Source organism: Barbus barbus (genome assembly GCF_936440315.1).
Source record: "Barbus barbus genome assembly, chromosome: 2".
NCBI lineage: Eukaryota > Metazoa > Chordata > Actinopteri > Cypriniformes > Cyprinidae > Barbus > Barbus barbus.
The window spans coordinates 33,466,988-33,479,823 of NC_136730.1; the positions used below are offsets into that span (position 1 = coordinate 33,466,988).

At 37.8% G+C, this 12,836-nt stretch overlaps 1 protein-coding gene across 1 annotated transcript in view; it reads left to right on the plus strand.

The window, feature by feature from the left end:
• The window catches only part of pcxb (pyruvate carboxylase b), a 189,721-nt gene that overhangs the window by 35,569 nt on the left and 141,316 nt on the right, over positions 1-12,836 (plus strand). Inside the window, exon 8 of the mRNA XM_079441073.1 lies at positions 677-795. Within this exon, the coding sequence (XP_079297199.1) occupies positions 677-795 (119 nt within the window). The remainder of the gene's footprint in view (positions 1-676; positions 796-12,836) is intronic.

Genomic DNA, 12,836 nt, shown 5'->3' on the forward strand with positions numbered 1-12,836 from the left:
CAAGCTTGAGAGATTTAAGAGGGAAAGTTTGGGTTTTTTAAACTAAATCTCTGCTCATTATGTTAGGTTCAAATTGTCATTCCTCTGGGAGCTCAAGCAGAAGCCCCTGGGGATACCGGCACATGTAAATAAAGTTCTCAAACTTACTCATCTTCTCATAATTTCCATTCCAAAATATCTGACATTGTTACCACTATTTCTAGTTTCTAACAGAAAGCATATTTTGATTATTGCATGCTGTGGAGCTTGTGTGTTGGGTTCTTGGATCATGTCTTAACTTAGCAACCAATTTTACTGGATGCCTTCCAGAGAACAGTGCAGCTTGAACTATATCAGAGATAGGTAGCTCTGGTCCCAGAGGGCCACTATCCTGCAGATTTTAGCTCTTTCCCTAATCAAACACACCTGAAAAATCTTTAAGAAAAGTATTTAGGCTTGCTTAAATTAGAGGCAGGTGTGTTTGATCAGGGATGGAAATAAACTCTGCAGGACAGAAGCTGCCCATTCGTGAACTAGAGATTTATGAGGGACTCAACTAGATGTTCACTTCCAACTCACCTAATTTTAGTAGAGCTGTGTGTGTTAAGGAGGTTTAAGGTGGTCCGTAAACAACAAATATTCACAATGCTAAATGTATTTTCTTGCAAGCACTACAACTCTTAAATGTTTTCCATAGGTGGACTATGAGAACGCAGGCACAGTGGAGTTCCTGGTGGACAAACATGGAAAACACTACTTCATCGAGGTGAACTCCCGACTGCAGGTGGAACACACGGTTACAGAGGAAATCACTGAGTGAGTGACCAATTATGTAATGACATTTTCAAGATGCACATAATAAACTCCCAAAGAAGTTGAGGATTTTATAGCTTTTTGCTAGATTTATAGCTTGTTTTGAGCTATTTTCCAAAATGTTAAGTTGGCATATGTTAAGCGTTAAATAGCTAATCAAAAACACATCATAGATTTGTGTTTGTGTGTATTTGCTCCATTAATTTCTCTGAATCAGAATGTCTGGAGGATATTACATTTACATTTGCTATTATATTCTATTAGATGGTTTTTTTATCAAAGCAAATTCTAAGAAAGCACAAACATTATGTACACTGCAATTACTTCAACAGTCAAACACTGAAGAGCACTTGTGTGCAAATATATAAATGCTGCAATAATTGCATTCACACACAGTAGGACTCAGAGTTAAGACAATCTGATAGCTGCATTAATATGGTTTCTAGCTGGTTCAAGCTTGACCTGCTCTCAGGTAGACAAGTTTTATTAATTAATTATTTTTTTATTTTTTATTTACTTACTTAAAAGGACTTTCCATATAATAAAAAAGTAGTGTTGTAGACAATGATGGGCCTTTGTCAATAAGTCAAAAAGGTAAAAAAAAAAAGTTAAAAGGTTAAGAACCTTTTAACTAAGAACCTGTCATTCACACAAACAGTAAACACTATCACGGTAACACACATGAAACTGTATGTAACATACAACCCTAATGTACATAACAGATAAGAAAAAAAAAGTTATTTCAACGAAAAAGCATCAAATATGAAATGTAATGCAGGGATTTCTGGGATTGTAAATTTAAGTTTTTTCACTATAAATTATACGTTCCTTTTCACGTTCTGTATTTTACCGTAAAATTATATGTAATGTCCAATATAGTTTTTCACCATATATAGTGGGGGAACTTACCATTAACCGTCACTTTGGACCAGCAAGCAACACACCAGTTACTGTTTACCAGACAGCTTAAGCTGTTTTTTCCCTGGTTTTGTCAAATCAACAAACCTACTAGTGCTAGTGCTACTGTACATACAGTAGCACTAGTGACAGTGCAGTACCAATTTAATGGTCAGTGAGTCCTAGAAGAGATTTCGTAAAAGAAGGAAATCATAAACTGGTGCCTGAAAACAGTGAATTACTTTAGACAAATAAATGATGTGTCGACTGTTTTTGATTGGTTTTTGATTTGATGTAGGTGCTTCATTGGTTCCACAATTAATGTGTAGGCCAGAATATCACTAGCGTGTGAAGACATTCAGTATGCATGTGAATTTGCATCCATACGTAGGTGCATGTGTTTGCAGACTGTCATAAAGTACAATGTCTAGGATAAACGCTTGTCTGCCACCCCACCTTGAGAAGTTGGTCAAGGGGAGAGAGAGATGGAACGAAGAGAGAACATGTGTTAGGAACAGCATGTGTAAGAGAGAAAAAGAGTATGAGAGAGAGGAAGGAAAAGGAAAGAGGCATTATAAATAGCTCTCACCTCCCCTGATAACCTATGAGCTGCTCCATAATGACATAAAGATGAGCCTGATCTCATCACACACGCACACACACACACACACACACAGACATACACACCCATGCTGACAAGCACGCAGACATTAACGCACTGATGAGTCAAATGATTGATAGCGCTCCTTTCATTCTTCGTCTACACACATACACATACACACACACACACACACACAAACGCATCTTTCTGTTTTCCAGCACAACTTCCTCACCACAGAAACGGAGTCTCATGCATTATAGATATCAGAGTTGTCAAGTATAGTTGACAGTGCTGCTTTGAATTGGCTCTCATTGCGTGTGCTGCCATCGTACATTTGCAAAGGTTTTACTGAAATATAATCTAAGTATTAGTCTGTCATTTGTATGGATATTATACTGCCTCCTTTATATGGGGAAATATAGATGATCTGTAATGCAGTCATATTTGTACATGTTATTTGTACATATTTTGCTGCACTAAGTGTGTGTGTGCGTGGGTGTGTGTGCCTGTGAAAGATAATAATATATTCCATTTTATACGCTAATGTGATCCGTTCGTTGTGGTTTCAGTTTGTGTTTACTGTTTAATGTCAAAGTGTGACTGTGTTTTTGATTTGATACAAACACTGTAATTTCTTTTTCATGCTTATTATAATGAAAGAAATGGCAACGTGGTCTTAGGGGAAAGACCTTTCAATATTCTTTTTTTTCTACACTTTTTTTTTACTGACAATCTATCCATCTCTTTCTTAGTTCTGTGTTTATTTGTTGTATACAACTGTGTACAGTGTTTTTTGTTCCTGTTTTATTTAGCATAAAATGTGAGTATAGAGCTATAAAATGAATGTGGATATAGAAGACTATATTATTGGTTTGAAAACATGATATATTTCATTTTTAATAACACAGTTATCATCAATGCTGCTGTTGACTCCCCTAGATTGAATTTCTACTTAAATATACTGACTTTATATTTGACATCCTGGCAAATCTCAGCGCAGATTGAGACATTGTTGAGATCTCTTCTAAAACTCTAAAGCAGTTAGAGATTATTGGAGCATTTTTATCAGGAGCGAGATGCTGAGAAGCAGGAGACTTACAGTAAATCTCCAATTTCTCCACATTAAATCTCATTAATCTGTCTGGGGAAACCATTAAGATATCTTGTTCATGATTAAGCACAGTTAAGCACATTTCCCCCTTAATTCTGATTACTGTAATGCCAACAATTAGTAATGAAAATAGTCCAGTCCAGACACAATGTTTAATGTAAATTTGTGTAAATTAGAATCAGTACATAAAATACCAATAACATATTTTACATATCAGGTACTACCAAAAAAAACTGTATAATTAAAATAATTTATCATTATTTCCTCTCACATTACAATAATGAGAACTGTCAAAATAATGTGAAAAACTCATGATGGTCCTAACAGGCTTCATATTGTATTATACTTCTCATGATTTTGGAGTGAAATATGGCCAGGGTTTTTGTGCTTATCTGTGTGGATGTATATATATTGTAATAGTGTTTGTGTTTGTGCAGGCGGATATATGTGTGTTCTGGGCAGCCCACCACATATTGAGTAATGACCGTTCAACAAAGTCTCTAAATTTCTACAGTAGATCTTTATTTTGGGTTGTGCTGTTTGAGACAGAAGAGGACACAGAAACAAGGATAAACTGCAAAAGAGCCTAAAAACTAAGAGAAATAAGGTTGTAGAAAGGCTAAAGTCAGAAGTGAGTGAGGGTTTTAGTGACCCAGGACCAGAAAACCTATTTCACCTTTCTTTCTGACACTAATACCCTAATCAATCTCTGTGATCTAGTTCACAACCTTTCCCTTCCCCTTTCCTCTTCTTTCAGTCTCCTTCATATTTTTCTTCCATTTCTTTATTTCCCTATCCTTCTGTCCAACCACTTCTCTCTGTCATATCTCTTCTCTCTCATCCTCTCTGGCTTTTGTTTGGAACCCTCTTTCTCATCCTTCATCTATGTTGTCTATTTTTTCCCTATTCTTTCTTATCGGTTTGTTTTTATGTTTCTGTTGCAGGATTGAGGTTAGCAGCTGTTTATATATGCATATTCTTATGTTATGACTGGCTGGATCAGATGAGCATTCTCCTCCCCAAACAATCATTTCTAACATTACTTCATTTTTTTTTCACTTTTTTTCCAGCTCATTACAGCATCGTTTGCTGACAGTGAATTTATGTTCGTAAAGAGGGAAATGCTCCATTGAGATTTTTCATCATTTGTTGACACATTCTTTGAAATACGAATTGTCTCTCTTCTCTAATTCTGATTGGTTGCTCAATTGAGGGTCATCCAGTTCATATTGATCCTTCCTTCCCCCAAACTCTTGCTCTAGCATCATAAATCAAAGCACAGAAATGACCTCAGAGGTCATCCTCCTCTGACACTCTTCTGTGCTGATCCCAGACCAGTTTTACCGTCTCTGCTGTGCAGTTTGGACAAATGAAGTTATTCTTAGATCAGGATATAAATGGAATCCCTAGTGGGATTGTATTTCCTTTCAAATCTGTTGGAGGTCTGTAGAACAGTAGCTGCTGGCTTTATGTGCTTAGGGCATTGCAAAGAAGGATTTCATTAAATGTAATGGCTCCTGGTGGACGTAGCTTTGCACTGAATCTTTACCCTCTGCTGTTTTTATTCGTATTTTTGTCCATCTTTTTTTCTGAAAACATGCTCTACAATAAACTGAGGTGTTGCTTTTTAAGCTTACACGACTTACTCTAGTATGGTGTGATCAGGGTCTTTATGACTCTGTGTGTGTGTTGTTATTTGCCATTTAGCAGACATTTGTCATCCGAGTACACTAATTGCAGAAACGGTTCCCCTAGAGCAGTCAGGTTAACAGCCTTACTGAAGGACACAATGATGACAGAGCAGAATCTCAGTAAGTCTCTGGGGTGACCTTTACTTACAACTCCACCTGCAACCTTTGGATGTTCAGACCATTAGGCTGCCGCTTTTTTCTTTTCTCTTCTCTTTCTTTTTTCCCCTCTTTTTTTTTCTTTCTATTTTCCAGTAGCTTTAGACAGATGTATCAGCCAATTTTTTGTTTTAATTTACACATTTGACCCTGGGCCACAAAACCAGTCGTAAGGATATTTTTTTTTTTAAATTGTGATAATTTGAGATTGTACATAATCTGAATAAATAAGGGTTAGGATATGAAAATATTTGGCTGAGATACAACTATTTGAATATCTGAAAACAAAAATATTGATAAAATTGCCTTTAAAGTTGTCCAAATGAAGTTCTTAGCAATGCATATTACTAATCAAAAATTAAGTTTTGATATATTTACGGTAGGAAATTTACAAAATATCTTCATAAAATATGATCTTTGGGACTTCCGGTTTGGTGTGATGGAGTAGATACACGTTGAGTCTTGCTCCCGCAACTTTTTGTTTTATAACTGCCTTAAAAGCCCATGACTTATTTATATTTTACTACTAATTGGACAATATTGTTGTCCTATACATATCGGTATCGAATTATGGCAGCTAAATCAGCAAAACAAGGCAAAAAGGATCAGAAAGTTGAGGCGTGGGGAGATGATGGTAAAGACGTTAGCATAGCAGTGATCGCTAACCTCCTGGAGGAACACCGGCCTGCTCTCTCTGCAGACTTTAAAACCACTGTCTCGACACTCGAGGTAAAGCTGGACCAAATGCAAGCCACCATTACGGAACGCACCTGGAAAATTGCTTCGCTCGAGACCCACGCCAATTCGCAGAAGGGGCGCACACGCGCTCTAGAAACTACATGTGCTATGTTAACAGAGAGCAACGCTAAGCTGCTTGCTAAGGTTGTGGATCTCGAGTGCTGTAGGCGGCGTAATAATATAAGAATTATTGGACTACCTTTAATCCATTAAAGGACCTCGACCCTCAGTTTTCTTCTCTGAGCTACTTGTAGAAGTGTTCGGGGACAGAGTCCTGGAATCTCCGCCGGAATGTGATAGAGCGCATCGGTCACTGTCTGACAAACCAAGGCCGGGGCAGAGGCCCAGGCCTGTTATCGTCCGGCTTCACAGGTTTCAGCTGAAAGAAAAGATCATCCGCGAGGCTAGAGCGAAGAGGCGAAAGCTTTACTATCGCGGCACTCCTATTGCTATCTACTAGGACTATGCTCCGGAGGTGATGGAACAACGTTCCAAGTACAAAGAAGTGCTGTCTGAAATTTACAAACTGGGCCTAAAACCAGCGCTGTTGTTCCCGGCAGGTTAACGAAAGAGGGAAATCGGAGGAGACTTGCATCAGTCGCTGAAGCCAAGACTACATTGCATCTTTACGTTCTGTTGAGGACTAAACCTGAAGCGTTCAGTGCAGTAATTTATGGCTGGTTCGGTTAGTAACTCAAGATACAGCGTTAGTAAAATGTTTTTAATTCTACACAGACTTAATTGGCTGACTGGTTATCGTTTGGTTGTATGCCTGTGCTCTGTCCGTTCTTAATTTATAGACACCTGTAGTTAGACACTGGGCTGTGCACCCTTGTGTTCACTTTATTAGTTTTTGCGATTTCTTGGTCGTTACACATACTAATAAGATTTGCTGTGCAGTCTACAATATCTTCCTTCATAATACTTTAGATTAGTTCTGTACTGTTTGTTTGTATTATTGAGATATCCCAGTTAATGCCCGTTATATATGGGTATGTGTACATATTTTAATTTAGATTGTTTATTGAGCTATGTTTAAATGTGATCTTATTTATCATTATTTATTTTGTTTAATTCATGAGTCCAAGGCTGGACTTCTGTTTCTGTTGCTGTATACACCCACTGACTGTAAGGCTTTGGAGCTGGGACACTCAGCAAGATGCAGTGTTAGAGTATGTTCTCTATTCTTTATACTTAAACGTATCCCTCTTTTTCCTGATAAATGTATATTACACTTGTGCATGCATGTAATTTTTATTTTTTTCTGTCCAATTATTATTTACATTGCAAGAAGGGAGGGTTGACTTTCATGTAAATGGTGGGAGTGAGACGCTATACATATGAGACGATGTATCAACCCTATGCATCGTTCTAGATGGCTACTATTTCAAAGATGGGTAAAGGTGTGCGTCTGATTTCATGGAATACTAAAGGAATGAACAAGGCCGTTAAGATTGCTAAGGTAATGACGCAGCTTCAACATTTGAAAGGGGATATAATATTTTTACAGGAAACACATCTTAAAACATCAGGGCCTGGTTTCACAGACAGACCTTAGACTAAGCCATGATTAGGCCATAGTTGAATAAGGACATTTAAGTAATTTTTATTAACATGCCTTAGAAAAAAACATTACTGGTATGCACCTTGAGACAAAACAAAGGCACTGGTATATTTAAGGATCAGTCAGTGCAAGTTTATTTCAGTTGAAACAGCTCAGAATTACATTTTAGTCTAGGACTAGGCTTAAGCCTTGTCTGTGAAACCGGGGACAGATGCCCAACGCATCAAAAGAGCATGGATGAGTCATGCGTTTCATTCTACTTCTGAAGTTAATTACATTTTTATGGGAAGAGCTTAAAGCTTTTATTCGAGGTCAGATTATTTATTTCACTTTGCACCTGCACACGGCTGTTAGGGTTAAGAGGCAGGAAATTTTAGACAAACTCTTTAAACTTGATGAAACATTGGTGGTCTCTCCCTCACCAACCCTTTACAAAAAACGACTTGTATTACAATCAGAATATGACTGTCTGATGACGCATGATGTAGAGAGACAACCACGACAAACCAAGCAACGTTTTTTCGATAAGGCAGGTACACTCTTGGCCCATCAGGCTCGTGCAGCCTGTGTCTCTAGGCTAATTCCAATAATTACTTCCGCTAGTGGTAATCTTACTACAGATCCAGCTGAAATCAACAAAGTTTTCTTAGATTTCTACATTAACCTTTATACATCGGAGTACTCTTCAGATTCAGCAAATATCCCCAACCCCTTAGACTCATTAAATTACCCTAGAATTGATTAAGACATGGCTAAAGAACTAGGCAGCCCCATTTCCCCTCAAGAGATCCAAAAGGTCAATGCAGAATGGGAAATCCCCAGGCCCTGATGGGTTTACAGTTGAATTTTATGAGGCGTATTCTAATTTACTAATCCCAATCTTGGTGAGGATGTATAATGATTCTCTTCAAAAAGGGCAATTGCCGGCGTCTTTGTATTATGCATCTATATCCTTGCTTTTGAAAAAGGACATGGACCCCACATCCTGCAGTAACTATTGACCGATTTCTCTGCTAAACGTAGCTTGTAAGATTCTAGCCAAAAGTTATAGTTTCATTAAATGCAGAGAATGCGTTTGATAGGGGGGAGTGTTCATGCTTGTCCTGTTCTTTGCTTTACGTAAATTCGGATTTGACTCTAAATTAATTTCTTGGATTCGACTTCTCTATGCTTTCTCATCTGCCTCAGTGCAAACCAATGGTGTTCGTTCGCCACCCTTTTTGTTCCAACGGGGGACGTGCCAAGGGTGTCCACTCTTGCCCTTGTTATTTAATATAGCTATTGAACCTTTGGCCATCTGGCTTCGTAGCCATGATGCATTTAAAGGCATTGTCCGCCATGATCAGGTCCATAAACTTTCCCTTTATGCGTAATATTTGTTATTGTATATCTCCGACCCTTTAATTTCTCTCCCTCCAATACTAGATATTCTAGATGAGTTTGGTCGCCTCTCAGGGTACAAGTTAAATTTTCAAAAAAGCTAATTATTTTTTATAAATCAATTGGCTAAATCTCTCCCTCTTTCTTCATTCCCCTTTAAGTTAGCCTTGGATGGGTTTCAATATTTGGGCATATTTATAACCAACTCATTTAAAGACTTGTTTTTTAAGAATTTTATACCACTTTTGGACAAATGTAAATTAGATTTTGCTCGATGGAGCTCCCTCTCCTTATCCTTAATAGGTTGCGTGAATCTTATTAAAATGATTATCCTGCCAAAGTTCTTGTATCTTTTTCAACATATCCCATTCTGTATCAATAAATCCTTTTTTTACTAATCTAGACCAGCAATTGAATGGGTTCCTTTGGAGTAACAAGCCAGCTCGTATTAAAAAATCAGTTCTCCAGCTTCCCAAATCTGAAGGGGGTTTTGCACTTCCAAACTTTCGATATTACTTCTGGGCATGTAATATTACTAAATTACTTTATTCAGTTGGCCTTAGGTGTTGTGCCTCTAGCCCGCCTTGGTTACACATAGAGATATCTTCTCATTCCTTACTTTCTAATATTTGTTCACAGATTCCTCTTGAAGTAAAAAATTAAATTGAGCAATCCGGTAGTTATCAACACTATTAAGATTTGGCTTCAATTCAGGAAACAATTTGGTTTGCACAGAGCCTCGATTTATGACAATTTCAAATAATCATTTATTTCCCCCGTCCCTTTCAGACCGTGTCTTCGATATTTGGGCAAGTAAGCATCTTTGTACTTTGAATGACTTGTATGAAAAATAAATCTTTTCTTCTTTCTCTTTGTTATCAATTAGATTCAATCTTCCTAATAGCCATCTTTTTCGTTTTTTCAAGTGAGGCACTTTATTCGAAAGTTATTTCCCCATTTTCCCAGTCGGCCCCCGGGAATCAGAACTTGATTCAATTCTCACCCTTGACCCTGGTCAAGGATGGCTAATATCCAACATTTATTGTAAAACAATCTCCTTAACCTCATCTCCAGTTGATTCTCTTAAACAAATTTGGGAGCAGGACTTGGGCATTGATATACCTGAAGACCAGTGGAAGAGCATTCTTGGTTTAATTCATTCTTCGTCTATTTGTGCTAAAGCAGGACTTTGGTTTTGGTTATTCATTAGTTTGCTTTGTGCTAAAGCAGGACTTTGGTTTTGGTTATTCATTAGTTTGCTGTCTTTAGTCAGATTCGGATGGTAATTGTTTTTTTTGGGGACGTAAGTTATTTTCAACATTTAGGGGTTAGTGTCACGTTGCACTCGAGCAAGGAGCGAGGAGACACGGCGATTTCCAAAAGCCAGGTTTATTTAATCCAAAACAGGGAACATGGAGCTTGGGGTATCGACGAACACATGACGTTTAGACCGGACACAGGAGCTGGGAAACACAGGGCTTAAGAACACAAGGAAATCAACGGAAACAGGTGTGGACTAATTAAACAGGGCTAGGGACTAATCAACTCATAATGACAGGAACAGGAAGGCAAAATAGAGACACGGGAGGAGGGGGAAACAAGACACAGGACTGACAGTTAGTCTGTGATTTTATTGCCATTCGAATACAGAATGTCTGTGTTTTTCTCGCACCACTTGTGTAAAAATCCCTGGCTGAATTACCTACTGTTTTTTTTTTTTTATGAACACTGATATTTGAATTGCTGTTCGAATCCACATCTCTGAGTTTGCAAGATGGGATCAATTCAAAATTCACTGTTTAAATCCTTTTTAACCACTGCCGTACGGTAGCTGTTTCACTTTACTGTAATTTGCATGCATATTTATTACTGAAATTGCTGGAAAGTATTTGCAAGAACCATATTTCATAACTGCTCCTCCCTAGTGAGTGAGAGCTGTTAAGAACAAAAAGAAAGAGAAGAAAAGCACATACACATTTGAAATGCAACAGTATACAATACAATTTTTAAAAATTGTTATATAAAATATTGTTTTATACAATTATAAACATAAAATATAAACCAAACAGCTTTATGTTTATCTTATGTAAATAAGAGGTTGCATTTAACATATTTCTGCTAAACTTCACATCTTTATTCATCATTTTGAGAGATAATATGCAAGACAGAAAACCATTTCTGGAGATTTAAATAATAAATAGGATATTATTAAATTTTAAATGTATTCTTATTATTGCAAGCATATGACATTTTATTTACAATCATGCAACTGGCCACGTGAGCTTCTCCACGATGAATAAATTGCCATTTGAATCAATGAGGTTTATCACTGTGTCATGTAAATTTATTTTTACAGATGACCACATGAGATACAATAACATCCAAATAGGTCTTTTGTTTAACAGTTCTATGTGAAAAATAGAAAGGCACGTGCTATAACGGTGCTATAAGTTGTTCAATATCCAAAAATAAGAAAAAAAAGTTCATGCCACAAACATTGTAAACTTTAACAAATCCAGTTGTTACATCATCTATGAAAAGTAAATTGTAGCCTGTGGGAAAAAAACACGAGCACTCCGTGCATGATGGTCTGTCCATGTTGGATGCAGAGAGTTGTGCTCTTACTGGACACACTTTAAATCCTTGATTTCAAACTGTGCTGTGCTACAGTACTTATTCACTGTAGGTAAAGTACAGCGCTAGAAGCAAAATTTGTTTCTTTCTGATTTCTGTCTCACGCCAAATCGATTGCACTCTATGATGTAATTTTCGATAAATCATGTAGCACATCAACAAATTCAATGAAAAGCATGCAAAAATGGACGTGAGGCTTTAACTCTGCAGTGCTTTGGTGTGTTGTGATGACAACTTGGTGTCTGTCATTACTAGTATGACCTGAGGCTGCTTCCACAGTTTCAGCACAGAACCACCTACCGGTCAAGAAATGTAAAAAAATTGACATTTTGCTTATGTCTGAACAGTGTAGCCAAATTGGTTGCATTAGACTTGGCGCAGCATAGTAAGTCAAACAATACAGTTTTCTCATGCTGGCAATTTTTAGCATCAGCTATTTTCAGTTTTGTTCTTAGATTATTTTAAACATAGCTTTTAACAGTTTAGGTGGTCATTGAATGCATTTTGTATCAAAGCAAAGACAAAATAATCCTCAGTACATGTTTTCAATATCTCTTAAGACAGTCAGCACAACAGCAGTGTGGACTAAACTAAGTATTTTGTAAAGCATTTTAACAAAGTGTAAAAATTCTCTTTGCCTGTAGCTTTTTACAGAACCTGCTTTCAATCATTTTCCTGCATACTGCAGGCCGGTGAAATCCAGCACAGCTACTTGAGAATGCCAACAGGCTGCAGCCTCTGCATTCAATCAGCTGTGCCTCACAGTGCAGCTCAACGCTCAGGCCTATTCGCTCTGACCAGAGGTGCAGTATGAGGCCCACAGCAGAGCTCCATGCTGAGCTCCACTGTGCATCATCAAACAATGTGGATAACCTAAGCTGTGAGGAGCCGTGCCTGCTTGTATTTGATTTGATTGGAATAATGAGCCTTAGGGCGGAGCTCCGTGCTAGGGCCTGCTCTGTGTGATAAGAGCTGGAAATGGACTTTGTTGTAGTTGCATGCTGTGCTCTGATAAAGATAGTGCTGGTTTCTTTGCACATTTTTACTTTCTCTTCACTTTAATTGCTCTATCTTACAGACCTGTCCAAATACACATTTACCTGACTTTAAGCCATGAACCGGAAGTTGCTGCCAACTTTATTTCAGTATAGTGACTTATTTCCAACTGAAACAGGTGTGGGTGTGTGTGGTGGTGGGGGGGTGGGGGGGGGGGGTATTTAAGCGCTCCTCCACTAACTCATAGCAAACTAAAAGTTGGTGGAGCCGTGATTA